This window comes from Amphiprion ocellaris, chromosome 19 (genome assembly GCF_022539595.1).
Source record: "Amphiprion ocellaris isolate individual 3 ecotype Okinawa chromosome 19, ASM2253959v1, whole genome shotgun sequence".
In the NCBI taxonomy this organism is placed as follows: domain Eukaryota; kingdom Metazoa; phylum Chordata; class Actinopteri; family Pomacentridae; genus Amphiprion; species Amphiprion ocellaris.
This window is the reverse complement of record NC_072784.1, coordinates 7,850,201-7,866,596: the sequence shown is the minus strand read 5'-3', so window position 1 is coordinate 7,866,596 and position 16,396 is coordinate 7,850,201. Positions and strand designations below refer to the sequence as shown.

At 39.2% G+C, this 16,396-nt stretch overlaps 2 protein-coding genes across 2 annotated transcripts; one reads left to right on the top strand and one right to left on the bottom strand.

Moving 5' to 3' along the window:
• Window positions 1-4,017: 4,017 nt before the first annotated feature.
• atp5mf (ATP synthase membrane subunit f) lies at window positions 4,018-7,105 on the top strand. Its single transcript, XM_023273040.3, has 4 exons — window positions 4,018-4,115; window positions 6,075-6,182; window positions 6,757-6,873; window positions 6,962-7,105. The coding sequence occupies exons 1-4, from the start codon at window positions 4,100-4,102 to the stop codon at window positions 6,988-6,990; spliced, it is 270 nt and encodes an 89-aa protein (XP_023128808.1). The 5' UTR covers window positions 4,018-4,099; the 3' UTR covers window positions 6,991-7,105.
• Window positions 7,106-7,204: 99 nt separating this feature from the next.
• Window positions 7,205-15,937, bottom strand: cpsf4 (cleavage and polyadenylation specific factor 4). Its single transcript, XM_023273031.3, has 8 exons — window positions 15,526-15,937; window positions 14,640-14,690; window positions 12,656-12,808; window positions 12,386-12,481; window positions 11,305-11,398; window positions 11,077-11,149; window positions 8,740-8,898; window positions 7,205-7,954 (listed from the first exon to the last, which is right to left on the bottom strand). Exons 1-8 carry the CDS (start codon window positions 15,626-15,628, stop codon window positions 7,886-7,888), a joined length of 798 nt encoding a protein of 265 aa, XP_023128799.1. The 5' UTR covers window positions 15,629-15,937; the 3' UTR covers window positions 7,205-7,885.
• Window positions 15,938-16,396: the final 459 nt, after the last annotated feature.

Genomic DNA, 16,396 nt, shown 5'->3' with positions numbered 1-16,396 from the left:
GATTGGATTAGAGTGTGTGGTCCATGCTGTGTGTAAATCACACAAGATGTTGGTGGTTGCAGACTGTGTGACTGAATGTGACCTTCACGAGGAAAAGAGAAGAGCAATGCAGCCAGACTGAGCTGTGTTCAGGCCAGCTGATTTGGCAAGTCAATGGTTTGTAGCTAAATAGAGATAATTACAGTCTCCCCCAGTTAAAAGTTATAGATGGCACTAGAGGATAGAATGAAAATTGATAGGGACACTGTCTCTGTGGTCTGTACAGCACATCTGGCACATTGTTACTGAGACATGTCACTCAATGAGCTTTATGTGCTGGTAGACAAACAAATCTTGAGTCAAATTTGACGTGTTTTCCTGGTTTCAGTCCCAGTGCTAAGCTAAGCTAAGGTAATCACTTCCTAGCTTCAGCTTTATGAGATTTTCATTGTGAATGCAAGAAATTCTCAGCAGCAGGAGCAAGCTGTCAGCACAATATAGACATTTTATCAAGTATTAAGCTGATACGGCGGAATGTTAAATAAAAATTGCTTATTCACTCATCTAGCAGATGCAGAGCAATATTATCATTCATAGCTGAGCCCAAAAATATTCAAAATTATGCAAAATGTGGAGTTGCAGATGCTTTCGGCAGGGGCACTCTGACCAGTCTGCAAGTACACAGCTCAAGACGTAGAAAGAAGTGATGCACTATGTTCTTTATGGTTCTAAGGCCTTTCTATGCTATCATAGCAGCATTAATGTTTTCAGCTATTTGGGCTACAGTAGCTGTTCTATGGGAATGAAGCACACAGGCCATTTTCTACTCCCCATGTGCATCAGTGAGCCCTGGAGGATGATGAACTGTTACCGGTTCACTGCTTGTCCTGCCTTGGACCACTTTTGTTACGCACTGTGTTCTGGGAACACACCACAAGACCAGCTTTTCTGGAGATGCTCTCAAATCAGTTCAATTCAGTTTTATTTATATAGTGCAAATTCACAACACGGGACATCTCACAGCGCTTAGCATAGGAAGCCCTTTGAGCATTTATTCCATATCCTTGATATCAGACATTAGTTTTCTTCACCAGTTCGGTCTTTATAAACACTAGTTGGACATTCAGCAACACTAGTTATGCACTTTGCTGTACTAGTTGCACAAAAATCCATGGATCCATGGATTTGCTAAAGATTTCTGTATCATTGTGAGATAGCGGCATGGCGTCACTGTAACAACAAGTGAACATTACATCAGCTGCCTGCTGACGATCACATGATTGTGATCCTACTACAAATTGACCACCGCGGACTTATCAGGACTTATACATTGGAAATCATACAAATGACTGAGCAGCCTTAGCGGAATACTGTGCTCTCTGAGTGCTTTTGTTGTTCTTCTTGGTCTTATCATGACTTGCAGATCATATCTAAGTGCCATATTCTTAATAGTTATTATTTCTATGCACATGTGTTAGGCATAGACCTCTTGTCCAACATAAAGGAAAAAATGGGCTGGACTTTTAAGGTATCTGAGTTAACGTGCAGTAAAGAGAGCTGAATTATCAACATCAAAGACTAAAGCTGGTGAAGATTCATCCATGTTAAAAGCACACACACACATACACACACACACACAATGTATTAATCTACCCGCCTACAGGAAAGAAAAGCAGAGCTAAAGGGAAAGAGGAAAGAAGTCGGGTGGGTGCTGGACATCTATATGAGTCCTCCATCTAATGAAAGTCATTAGAGGGAGGCAGGAAACTCAGTCTCATAAAGGAAAGAGGTTGAGGCTGAATCCTGGATGAAGGCCAGACACACAACTACACACCCTGATTCACCCAGTGTGTGTGTGTGTGTGTGTGTGTGTGTGTGTGTGTGTGTGTGTGTGTGTGTGTGTGTGTGTGTGTGTGTGTGTGTGTGTGTGTAAGAGGGAAAAGGGGGGAGATTTATTGATTAGTGGGTGTGTTGAGCAGGGACCTGAACTACCACAGCACCACCTCTGCCACTCACACTCAAACACAAACAGCAGCCTGAATAAGATCTTAACTCTATCTCCAGGCAGCCACGCTATGTATAAGTGCTGCCGGCTGTTTTGTTGCTCATTGATCGGCTGCTTTCCCTAAGAAAAATGATTCCTCTGATAGAACATTAGGAGACAACAATGTAGTAAACCCTTCAGGTCATTATTTCAAAATACATGAGAGCTGAGAAGTGGGAGGTTTATGGGGTGGTGCAATAACAACATGGTATATTTAGATGTATATTTTGATAGCTGTGGGTATTTTTTAAATCACATTGTAAAACTGTAAATATATTAATGCACAAATGGAAAGCTGACAAAGTAAACTTTTAACTGGACTTTCTTTTTTTTTTTTAACCGGGGGCATTTTTATATTCTTGTAAAACAGATTGATTTTTCATTGCCAGGAAATAAATCTATATTTATTATAAGTTTTCATTCATTGAGACCATTTATGTTGGGTTTTGAAGGGTTGCAATCAAGAAACAACATTTTAATTGAATGGTGAAAAAAGCATTTGTCAGTTTTCTCATAGCATCTTTAAAAATGGTAATTCCGTCCAAAAAGAAATTAGAAAATCTTTACAGCCTGTGGCCAGTGTCACACATCAGTTATCCCTAATACAGTCATATTTACATTCTGCACATATACACTAGTTCCAGCCATGTTCACAAACGTTCTTTTCATGTAGCTCGAAGCTTTTTGTGTAGAATTTGCCTTTAATATGTTGAAATCTTTAATTTTTGCACAAGGAAGTCAGAGAAACGGAGGCGCTAACAAGCTGGTTAGCTGCTTGATTATGTTAACAATCAAACTGTGTAAATGTAGAATCACAAAGAAACTACTTTAGCTAATTAAACAAATTCTAACTTTGTGACATACTAGACGCATAACACATAAAACACACCGAGTGGTCTAACGTGGTCTGACCAATAATGCCACTGGTCCTGTTCTTGTGGCAGTAACAGTTGATCCATACAGTACATAATACTGGACAGTAAAATGAATCAAATTAATCTCTCTCCCATGACTGCAGTAAAATAATTAAATGCTTGGGTTGAACACTGGGGGGCACAGCTTATATTATTTGTAAACCATGCGGAAACAAGGCCTAGTGTTTGTGTCGACGGCCCATGAGACTGCAAGGGAGTCTAAACTGTCAGAAGAGCTCAATCAGTGCTCCATTTAAAAGGCTTTAAATATCCATCTGTACGGAAATTAATTTGGTTAATATTCAATAACAGGGGTGTCAGACTCATTCTAATTGTGGGCCAGACCAGTAAAATCACAGCATAATAACCTATATATAGCCACAACTCCAAATATTTCCCTTTGTTTTAGTTCAAAAAAAATGCGTTCTGAAAATGTTCACATGCAATGAAATGTCTTTTTACAAAACATTATGACAAATCTGAAATTTCCTTAAAAATGCTTTCAAAAATTCAGTTTCAACAATATTATGCCTCAGTTTGTCATTTACACAGTACAACTTACAGATCACAGTGTGTCTACAAAGGTACAAAACATTCAGTCACAGGTATCTGGAACTGAACAATGTATAATTTCTAGGCCTTGTCAACAACTAACCCCAACCCGCTTGTGTTTTGTCTTATTTTGTCATTTTTCGCCGGTCCTGGTGTGTGTGGCGATTTTCATGCGTTTTCGTGTATGTTTAGGGCGTGAAAAATGCCGATTTCCCGGCCGATGAAAAAAAAAAATTCCTAGGGTTTCAATAGGTTCCTCGCACCACTTCGTGGTGCTCGGATCCCAATAATAATAATAATAATAATAATAATAATAATAATAATAATAATAATAATAATAATAATAATAATAATAATAATAATAATAATAATAATAATAATAATTTTCATTGTTGCTCTTTTTTGTTAAGTAATAAAGTCTGTTCTTGTCTGGATGGGATCTTTCAGTGGAGCTCGTTTGTTGTGCTTCTGCGCTATAATTAGTTTTATCTCCTCTGCCACCCTCTAGTGGACACATTGAAAAACTACATCTCCCCCCCATAATGCATTTCCTCCATATATTCCCATCATTCATTGCGGCGCAGTGACAGACCCCTCTCCTCCGGTCAAGATGGCGGATAGACCAGGTATCTTTAACGTGCCTTGTTCCAATGAAAAATCATTCAACTTTAACTTTACTGTGTTTCGTTGCAGCTGTATGTTGTTGTTTTCACAGATTGCGGGTGTTTTTTCTGTCAGACAGACCGTCAGTGTTTTACTTGAAGGTGTTTTTCTGACCGAAGGCCGCGATCGATCCTACGAGTTCCGTCAAGGACTTTGCGGGTCATTGCCAGATTTGCAGTTAAACTGGATCTCGAGGCTGTTTTGGACGTTTAATTGTTATCAGAAACTATCTAACTAACACTCAATGTGGACGAGGCTGTCATAATTATATTGTCGTTACATATATGTTATAAAACGGTATCTTTTGGCTAGCTAGCCTCCTGACAGTGCGGCAGTTAACTACAGACGCTAATATGCTAAATCCTAAAACGTATAAAAACACAAAAGAAATGCGCAACAGTGTAAATTTGAACCACGACAACAGAATTTATAAATCATAATATATATTGCAGACTGAATACTTCAATTAGGGCCGTATGACTTTGCTGACTACTCTGCAGAGTTCATGGCTGTAATTAATTCATATTTCAGTATCTATTAGCTTGTCGAGTATTTTTTCGAAGGGTGATTTTGTCTGTGGCTGCACGATTTGGAGAAAATATTAATACTAATTGGGATTTTTCTTAGATATAGCCATTTTATTTGTGATATCTTTCAATTGAAGTTTCAGAATCAGCTTTATTGAGCAAGTATGTGTGCACATGCATGGAATTAGTGGGTTTCTTTTGTCTGCTTGCACCAGAAAACACATGCATTTGCAACAAGGGCAACAGGAAAGTCAGTGTTTAACTATGTGAAACAATAGATATGTGTAAAACAGCATGCTTAAATGTTTAGTGCAGGAATAAATACAGTTAATATAAATAAATACAGGGATATTGACACTTGTACTTGGAGCAACACTGCTGGAATGAACATATTATCAGGCACGGAACTCATTATTTACTGTTTAATAGATTTAAAAAGTGTGATGCACATGTTCTGGTCTTGTTCGACATTTAATACATTTTGATCCAGCATTTCTAAGATGATTCAAATAGACATCACTCCCAATCCCATGTGTCTTACTTGGACATAACCTTGAGATTCCCTTACTTAAAGAAAATGCTCATGTAGTAATGGCATTCACCTCCTTTATAGCCAGGCGTCTCATACTTACTGGGTGGATTAGAGACACCATGCGTTTTCTAAAACTTGGAAAAATAGAATACACCCTGAAAGGCTGTTTGCACAATTTCAGTAAGACTTGGACCCCTTTTTTAGAATATTACGACAGCTTACATGTCCCACTGAATAGAGATGAATAATAGTAAAGTAGAAGAAGGATGGATGACCTTAATTGTTTGGCCTTAGCAGGAAAAGTCTCATCTTAAATCCTCAATTTGAGGTTACATCTTCACTCGATCTAAACAAGTAATCCACTTTAAATCAAAATAGCAACTTGGGGGAAAAAATGCAGTTGGCACACGGCAAAGATTTCTATTTAAGACGTACGTTACGCAGCAAGATGACACAAGATTTAAACTGTGGTTTTACTAATTCATGCCATCCTCTGTGTGACAGGCACATCACAGGTTTTATATCTCTTACACAGTGAATATGGAGCTTAACTTTTCTTTAAAAAGTCTGTCAGAAAAACCATACTAGCGAAACCGTGAACAACCCAAAGACTCTCAGTTTAAGAACACACAAAGAAAAGTCTTACCTCTTAGAACATGAGAAGCTTGAAGCTGCAAATATTTGGAGTTTATTATTGAGGTTATGTATCAAAATTGTCAGATTTATTTAAATGAAGTAATTTAATCTGTCGTGTATTTCCTTCTTTCCTTTCTACACATACTGCCACATATAGACGTTTGAAATGCATGTTTTGTTTAGAATGCATTGTAATGTTGGTTCATGTTCCTTGTGCTTGTGATCAGTTCCCATAGCTGAGAAGCGCCTGATGGATGTGAAACTGGGTGAGCTGGGGACCTGGCTAGGAGGTCGGGACTTCACACCCAATGGCCTCATCTCAGCCATCCGCAAAGGTGAGGAAACATGCTCCATCTCTTAAAGATCCAAAAAAAACACCCTCTTAACTGTGTTTCTACTTGGAATGATCAACAGATTTTTAGCTGCTAAATGTTTAATTTCTGAAATATGGTTGGCAAGTGGACTAAATCTGTAGATCAGCAGCGTAGTTGATTGGATGAGAGATCAGAAACAGTTTTCTTAGACAGGAGCTACTCAAAGCTAGTCATACAGAGACGAGCTGTCTGAATATTTTTATTTCAACCTTACCGACTCAAACTAGTCGCTGTCAACATGCAGAGTAGTTTAATTCATAAAACATGTCATCTACAGAGGTCAGTCCTGCCTGATTCTTGGGTTAGGAGCTTCCTCAGTCCGTAACGTTCTCAGCAGCTTTGATTGTAGAGTACCTTTCATTTCAACTGTCAATTTAATAGTTGACAATCTATTGATCAGTTGTTTGTTGCAGCTCTACCCTGTAGGAATTATCAGTGGTGGGAAAGCATATAAACTTTGATTCATTCAGGTCACAGAAAAACTAATTGAGTCACATTTTCAGTGATGGTTCGTGTTGTGCTTTCACTCTTCTAGGCCACGACAGATACTACAACAAGTACATCAATGTGAAGAAGGGGGGCATCGGTGGCATAGCGATGCTGCTAGTTGGCTACGTGGCCATCAGCTACATATGGGAATACGATCACATCAGTAAGAAATGCATATTCTCTTATCATTTTCCTTGACCTCAATAAAAGATTTGACTTACTTGAACCATCATCTGCATCTTCTCTTGTAGAACATGATCGCTGGAGGAAGTACCACTGAGCCCCTCCAAGAGCCATCAAACCTTCGGGGGTCTCTAGGCTCGCCCTGCTCTTTCTGTTCTCAGTTCTGTTCATATGTGGCTGTTGTGACCAATAAAAGAAACATTAAAGATTAATTCATGGCTGTGTTGTTTTAAATTTGGGCTGTATAGACATCTAAAATCCAGAGCGTAGTCACACTACTGTTGGAGCATTCAAGAAGCAGAACAGGTAGATCTGTAACAAGAACATTTATTTGTACAGACTGTATCCACCGGCTGACAGCTGAATCTGTCCTCCAGCTCATCCACATTGTGTGATCTTCCTCCACACACAGCTGCTAAATGAACTACTTCCAGGCTGCAATGTCCAAAACTTGAGTACTGATGTGTAGAAAATACCAGGTGGTGGTGAAACTGGGCTCTGACTAATAACTGAGTTCATTTGTTCACATTCTAACTGGTATATCAGGTCTGTATGTGTTTCCAGTCAGATTTACTTGAATTTTACAGAATAGTTGCACTTCCTTGATCCAAGTACAGAAATATCAGCAATTTGTGATAGCACCGCAGCTCTATGGAGTTACTTTTATGCCTACGTCTTCCGTATAAATGCAGTGTTGAGTACAAAACTCCTAACAAACCCCCAGATCAGTTCTTTCAACCAAACCGTCTCTGTTCCTCGTGTCCATGGTTTGTCAGAATCCAAAGTATTGGAATTAGCTGTGTTTTATCTTTCGCACTTCTTGCGTCTCCGTCAGGTCACACACAGAAGTGTCAGTTTTAAGTCCTTCGGTTCAACGCCAGCCCGAGAAGCAGAGGGGCTTCCTCTCTTCAGCTGCTCATCCCCTCGTCTCCTCAGGTGTCACTGGGCCGGCGAGCTACAACACTGTGGTGTTTGGACCTGAAGGCTGAAGGTTACTGTCCACTTAAGAAGGCAAGATGGCCTTTAGTGCATTTGTTGGCATAGTGGCCCTTCTCACCACACTGCAAACACAAGGAAGACGGAAGAATGAAGTGAGTAAAGACATGAAAGTTTGAATTGATGGATGACAAAGGGAGTAGATTCTCAGATTCAAGAAGATGGTTAAAACTTCAGTAAATCTATGCAGGTTCATTTTAGGTCAATTTCTAGTTTGAGATACATGAGAGAAATAATGCTAGTGCATTAAAGTGTGTCGTATGTGTATTCTTTGATACAATAAAAAATATGGCAAAAATACAAAGTTTGAACCACTTACTGCTTTGAGTACTACTAAAGTGAGAGACTGGTATCGAAAACAGAATTCTGGAGGAACTTATTTTTTTAACCCTGCAAAACCCACTGTTGCAGAAATACACAGTTTTTAAAAAAAAATATTTTCTATTTCTATATATAATATATATACATATATATATACATATATATACATATACATATATATGTGTGTGTAAGAAAATGAGCAAAAAGAAACTAAAAAACATCTATACATATATATACATATATATACATATATACACACACACACACACACACACACACACACATATACATAAAATACTTTTTTGGCCTTTTTCTGCTTTACTGACAGGACAATAATGACAGGAAGACAGGAAAGTGGGGAGAAGAATGGGGGAGGACCTGCAGCAAAGGACTATGAACTGGATTCAAACCCATGGTTGCTGCGTCGGGGACTAAGGCTCCTGTTTATGAATCGCCCGCTTCAACCAGTTAATGCACTGGGTCGCCCATTCTGGAGGAACTTCAGCAGACAAATGTAGAGACGACTCACCTTGTAGCAGGTAACCTGGTCCAGTGGACGCGGTCCTCTATTGGTGGTCATGTTATTTTGATGAGAAGCAGTCGATATGTTATTCTGCGACCGCTGGCCTGGACTGGAGTTGGTCAACTGGATTAAGGAGAGGGACGAACGACCAATAGTAGGCACGGGCTGCAACAGGAAACACACAGAGAAAAACTGCTTATACAGCGCTGGTCAGAAGAGCCGAACAGTTCCTGTGATTTAAAACAACTATCCATTTCAACATGCTGCAGTTTAGGATCTAGTTAGGTCCCAAATGAATCATAGCCATAATAAATTCTGATTTACACTCATCTTTCATTTGCGATAAAAGCCAGAAATATACTGTGTTAGAAATGTTTATGAGTTTTAAAATGTCAATACTTTTAAACACATTTTTACTAAAAAATACCATGTCCATAGATTTATATTATTACTCTCTGTGATCAGTGATAAAGCGTTTATTCATTGCCACATCAATGAAACTGTTTTTCTAACCGTTACCAAGCTTCCTCCATGCCTCCACTGAGACTTACTCCACTCGTCTTTGTAACGACCTCTGAGTGTTTGAGATTAAAGGCTTTCTTGCCATCACTCTGGTCTTCAGTTTCCTACACAGACAGCACTTCATACAGCCCTAACCCACCTGGAGCAGCTGAATACCTATGTCAGGATGCTCTTTGTGGATTTTAGCAGTGCCTTCAACACTGTAATCCCCCATAAACTGGCACACAAACTCACCAACCTTGAACTCTCCACCACATTATGCTCATGAATTATGGACTTTCTGACCAACAGACCTCAGAACGTTAGAATGGGGAACCTGACATCCAGCACCATAACCATGAACACAGACGCCCCACAGGGGTGTGTGCTTAGTTCAGCCCTCTTCACCCTCTTCACCATGGACTGTGTCCCCACCCACTCCTCCAACACTCTGATAAAGTTTGCTGGTGATACTATGATGGTAGGCCTTATCAGGGACAACAATGAGACCTGGTACAGGCAGGAGGTCCAACATCTGGTAGGGTGGTGTGCAGACAACGACCTGGTCCTCAACACCACCAAAACAAAGGAAGTCATCATAGACTTCAGGAGGACCAGGAGAGTCATACAGTCCCTACTCCATAGAGGTAGAGAGGGTGAACTCAGTCAGATTCCTTGGCATGCACATTAGCAAGGATCTGACATAGACACTAAACACTGCCAAACTGGTGAAAAAAGCCCATCAGAGGATTTTCTTCCTGAGGAAGCAGAAGCAGGCTGGTCTGGCTCCATAACTGCTCAGAAACTTCTACAGAAGCACCATGGAGAGCATCCTCTGCCAGGGCTGCACAGCAAAAGACATACAGGATCTGTCCCGGGTGGTAAAAGTGGCACAGAGAATCATGAGATTCAGCCGCCCAGGACACTCCCTGTTTGTCCCACTGCCATCGGGGAGGAGGTACCATGCCATCAAAACACCAACTACCAGGCTGAGGAACAGCTTCTTCCCCAGAGCTGTTGCCTCCATTACACCACCTCCCTACCTCTCCCACAAACAAGCACAACCCAGAGCTGGAACTCTTACCCCACTCCCTACCCCCTGCTCTCAAACAAAAACTCACTGATGGATCATAATCAAGTTAATGCTCAACAACCATCTCAAACTAAGCATTTTACTCACATCAGACACTTTAAAGCAGACACTGCACCCCATTGCACTATTACACTCTTTCCACTTTTTCTGCAAATACTTGCTTTTATTTTTTAAGTGTTTTTTTTTTTTTTCACCAGACTGCCTGATGTTTTCTTCGACAAGCTTTGTGTTGTCCTCGTTTTTCATGTTGCCGTTTACTTTGACATGGTTGTCCGGCTCCCTGACTGAAAAACACTGTCAAAGCATCACATTCCCACCAGCATGTTTAACATGTGTGTGCTTAAGGTGTTTTTGAGGTGAATGCTTCTCTTTTCATTTGCCAAACCAAAGCCACGTCCCTGTGTCCTAACAACTTATTATTTATCTCTTCCTTCCACAGAACTGACCTCCAAAAGCTTTTTCTTTGTCTATTGTGTATCTTTCTTGAGACTGCTCAGACTCCTCAGGATGGTCTTGGTGCTGATTCTTGGATACATCTTGATCTCTCAAACTGGCATTCTTGGATCACTTTTTTCTTCCTACGACAAACTTTGAGATTCTGTCTTTTGTCGCTAGTTTATGTCATTTCAAGGTAGAAGAACCTTAATCGTCAACACATCATTTTCTAGAAATCAAAATCTGGCACGACTATGTATAATTATGGGCTTTACTGTATGTGTGTAAGGTGTTTGGACATGCATTCTCTGTACCTTTGTCTGGTTCTGGGTTTGCTGCGGCAAAGGAGGCTGCTCAGAAGTTCCCATCGGCAATTCAAATCGGGGGCTGCAGAGAAACGTCATTATTAAACATAACTGCATCACCGTCTACAAAGCTGTAGATTAATTGCTGCTTTAATGCAACATGACAAAACCTGACAGTGAAACAAATCATGAGTGGGTACTATTTTGTGTCGGCTTTAAATGAGAAGGATCACTTACTGCATAAATTTACACGATTTTCCTTCCGGACAGAAGCCAACTAGGTAGTTCACACAGATCACCCTTCTTGTGTGTCTGTGTCTGCAGTCGGGACCTGAGATCGGAGACAGGAAGGACATAAAGGTGAGGACAAAATGTATAAGACTCATGCAGGGTTATAATAGAAAGTAGAGAAACAGTTTTGCTTGTTTTAAAACAGCTTTTGTGTTTACAGTGGGGGTTATATTCCAGACCCCCCCGCTATAGACGAAAATCTGTGAAGTAGCGACAATATTTATTATATTATTTATACATATTTTAAGGTTTCATAAACCCTCCCCACACACAGCGCAGCAGCACTATGCATAGTGATCAGACAGCTATGTGAAAGGGACAAGGAGATGCTGAATGCTGAGACTGATGCCACGATCGCTGAGCCAATCAGAGCCCAGCGCTGTACGCAACACATTCTACTTTAAAATAAATATCCCTTTAATGTGTTTTAATTCTTATTATTTTTTAACATTTTTTTGTATTGTTTTCAATTTTTTAGGCTACAAAATGCTTATTTTAACACAAAAATAATTAAAATAATGTAGCGATCTCAGAGCCAGTCGCTATGACTGAACTGTTGTGCTGCAATGCACCATGTGAGTTCAGTGTGTTGGGGGTTTAAATGTCATTATTGTGGTTTACGCTAGTGTTACAGTGTTATTAGTGTTTGTGTTTTAGTGTGTTTTTGTGGTTTAGTGTGTTTTTGTGGTTTAGTCACCCTAGTTAGTCTGGTTAAGGGTCATGTTGTGACTTCCTGCCATATTTTCTATAGTGCTGCTCTCTGTGTGTGTCAAAATAAAAGCATCTGCCAGTTGCAGGGTTCATAAAAGGCAGATATCCTTCTCCAGCGTTGTTATTTAATGCTGCTCACCACAAAAATGAATATATAAGAACACCTATATACCGCAAAATCCCGTGATATAGCGAAAAATCTGCAATACAGTGAGACCGCGACAAGTGAACGGCGATATGGCGAAGGACCACTGTAAACCTTGAGTTCTGGGTCAAACTGCTACTATGTTTATGGCCACCACTGAGCTTGACCTACCGTGTTTGCAGAAGCCTCGGTCGTACCAGGGACAGTCTTTGATCTTGGACTCTGGATCAATATGCAGGAAGGGACATTCCTTGTTGCTACACTCACCTGTGAAGGTCAACACGGAAATTAAAACAACCCAAAAGAGCATGTATTGTAGCACTTTGAGATTTTATATGTAAAGTGCATTATAAATTAAAGGTATTATTATTATTATTATTGTTATTCATTTAACCAGGAAAAGAAGAAATATTCTTGTGGCATTTGTCTCAGTAAACCTACCAAACTTGGAGTAGAAGTAGCATTCAGGCATCTTGGTCATGTCGTATTCATGGAGAAACTCGCACTGGTCTCCCTTCTTACACAGTCCTCTGAGCCAATGCTTACACACCACCGTCTTCTCTCCACTGATGTGACGGAACGGACACATCCCACCTGCAAGATACACCACAGACTATGAAACTCTCCTTCATACCCACAGGGCAGTCAGTGTCTCGCTGATTAGTTTGAGGGTTACCTGAACACATACACTACCAGTCAAAAGTTTGGACACACCTTCTGATTCAATGCTTTTTATTTATTTGTATTATTTTCTACATTGTAGATTAATACTGAAGATTAACACTTTTTTAAATTTACAACATGATTCCATATGTATTCTTTCATAGTTTGGATGTCTTCAGTATTAATCTACAATGTGGAAAATGATCAAATAAAAACCACTGAATCAAAACCTTTGACTGGTAGCGTAGTGTAATGAATGAAGGTTTACATACACTTGTAAAGACCATTTATATCACAGCAGTCTTGAGTTTCCGAATGACTCCCATAACCCAAAGTTTTCCACAGTGGAGTCATTGAAACCCACGTGTCTTTGTCACAAAAAAATTATGCATTTTAGATCTTTCATTAGATTTATTGTAGTTCTTCTACAGATATAAATAAATCTGTGGGGTCAAAAATATACATACAGCAACTTGAATCATCTGTTTTGGTTAACTTTAATTTTTTATTAATAATTTTTTTTAGTGGTATAACTTCTTACCCTCTTTTGAGTGATTACAATTGACTACAGCGGCTGACTTCTAATAGAGCCCATTTGATACACACATTAGACTCGGCTATAAACACTACAATGGAAAAGTCTGAGGATCTTAGCAAAGATCTGATTTGAGCAAGTCAGGAAAGTCACTTAGAGCCATTTCAAAGCAGACATAGATCCCAAATCATTTGACAAGTATAAAGTACAAAGTTGTGGATACTTGCAACCATTTGGTCACCTTAATTCTGTGTTCTTTGTGTGAATAATGTACAGTCAAACAGTCAATAGTTTGGACACACCTTCTCATTCAGTGGTTTTTATTCATTTGTATTATTTTCTACAATGTAGATTTATACTGAACACTAACACTTTTTTGTTTACAGCATAATTCCATACGTATTCTTTTATAGTTTTGATGTCTTCAGTATTAATCTACAATGTTGAAAATAATTAAATAAAAACCACTGAATGAGAAGGTGTGTCCAAACTTTTGACTGGTAGCATACGTCACTGTCATATTTTTAAAAAAAACATACATGTCCATTTTGCGGCAGGATAAGTCAAAGACACATTAATTTGTCCAGCGGATGAAAGTCAAACCCTGCTGTCAATGCAAATAAAAAAGAAAAGTGTGCAGGAATATATTAGCTTTGAGTTCTTTTGTTCAGACATCAGGTGAATAGATAGATGTTAATTACCTTCTTGACAGTTCACCGAAACTGTCAAGAAGGTAATTAACATCTATCTATGCACCTGATGTCTGAACAAAAGAAGCCAAAAGTAATATATTAACAAGAAGACATGATGAACGTTTTTGAGCTATGTGCAGGAATACAGATCACTGATCACAACTGTAGTGATGCATGCAGAAAAAAATAGTAGTTTTTTAAAATCCATACTATGATTGTATTATTATGAGACACAGTCTCAGGTTAACCACCAAAATGCTGGAGCACAAAGTCATTTCTCATTCTGTTGGTTTCAAAATGTCATACGGGAGGAGAGAACCCAGAAAAAACTCTCCTTTATGAAGCTGGAATTAAACACTTTTTAATTTGTATCCTTAAATTAATGACTCAAACCATTTAATTAGTATCATAGTTGTTGATTAACGTCATAGCTGAACACTACTTGATTAACTCTTGCAGCTCGATACTTATTTGCACTGTGTGACAGTAAATGTGGATGTAGACGTGTTGAAATGTAGCGGTGTTGTGTTTGTACCTTTCAGACAAGCTGCTCTCATGAAGAACTCACACACAGCAGACCCGGACTCTGCAGGGACACACATTATCACAGCATTAATAACACACAGCGGATACACTAATAACAAAAAAATAGAAATAAAACACAAAATAAAGAAGAAAAAAAATTAAAACGAAGCTTGCTCAAAGGTAATCCTGGGAGTCCTTGGGTCTATATGTTTGCAGTGTCTTAATTTTAATCAGCTTCATCTCCATAAATAAATATTTTGTATTTAAAATTCACAATAAATCAAATATGTGGGATGGGCATGAATCAATTCACATTAAACTGTGTCTGAAGGTCATATTTTTGTCAAATTTTTCTTTTATACTCCTCACATATTCACACACATTTTTCTTTATTTAGTTAAAACATCTTTCAGTGTGTTTAAATTATTATAAAGAAACACAACAGAGAAACATCCATGTGAAGTTCGCACCAGTTAAAGTTCACATCGTGGTTTCAGATTTGAAGTCAAAATCATTAAAAAAAAATACTAATAAAAAAATGACATTATAGCTAACGAAAGTAGCAGTGTATAGTAATTTAATTTTAACATGACTGATTACAGGGATAAAATCAACTTTCCTAGCCCATTATAATTCTACATTATCACCATACACAACATCAGAGGGTCTCAACATTTGCATTTGTTCGTTTGCCACTTTAGTTTCTCTACAGGAAAGCATTTCGGCTCTGTCTGTTTCTTTAAATGTGCTTTATAAATAATAGTGACTTGACTGCACTAAACTAAACTGACAGGGACATTCCGGTGGCCGGTAACCTGCCGTTAACCACCGTTACTTTTCCTGTTAGCTCCCTGTATCTGCACCGGCTAAGCTCCAGCTAGCGTCCCACCACTTACTATCCATGCCGGGGAAGGGCAGAGGCTGCGCCCCCAGCTGCTGCTCCATAGCGATCTCCAGGTCGAACTTGATGTGGTCCACGTTTGCCAGTAGCTCCTGCATGTCTGCTTCAGTTTGCCGTCGTCCGATCAAAGAAATGTCGGTTAAGCTAGCTTCAAGTTGAGCTACTTATCTAGTTATTTCCTCATCTGAGGAGGCTAACGAGGCTAACCGATAAGCTAGCAGCAGCCGGCCCGCTCCCTGACCCGCTGTCCAAACCACAGCTGTCGTTGTTGGAGCTTTAATGCCAGATTTAAAGACAAAACCTGAACAATAGTCGAGCTAGAAGTTTTTAGTTAGTCACTGAGCTGCTCCTTGTTGTGTGTGGATGGATGGAAGGCGCGCTGACTGACCTCTGACCTAAGAGGTTAAAACACCTTAGAGATGCACCAGCGCCACCTACTGGACTGGAGGGAAATAAAAGCAGACGATCAACGGAGAAGAAAAAAAATCTCCATGAAATCGGTTTCTTTTCAACAGTTAGTTGGCCACATAACTCCCCCAAAGCGAATGAAATTCAGCTCTTTAACCCCTTCAGACCAGATTTTTTTTCTGCTGAGTAAAAATAAACAAATAAATTATCCAGTTGCTTTTTACTCCTCTCTAATATAGAAATGCAGGGGGAAAAGAAGACAATTTTGCTAAGATTTTTTTTTCTTTTTTAGGATTTTCACATATCCATTACAATGGATGCCACAACTGAATGAGGGTGAAATGTCATTAAAACATAAGGAAAACAGGATATGTTCACCATGCTGTTGTATTCTTGTATCCTGTTTGTTTATATATAACACACAAAAGATGTGTTTTTCCTGTGCAGTAGGGCCTCTC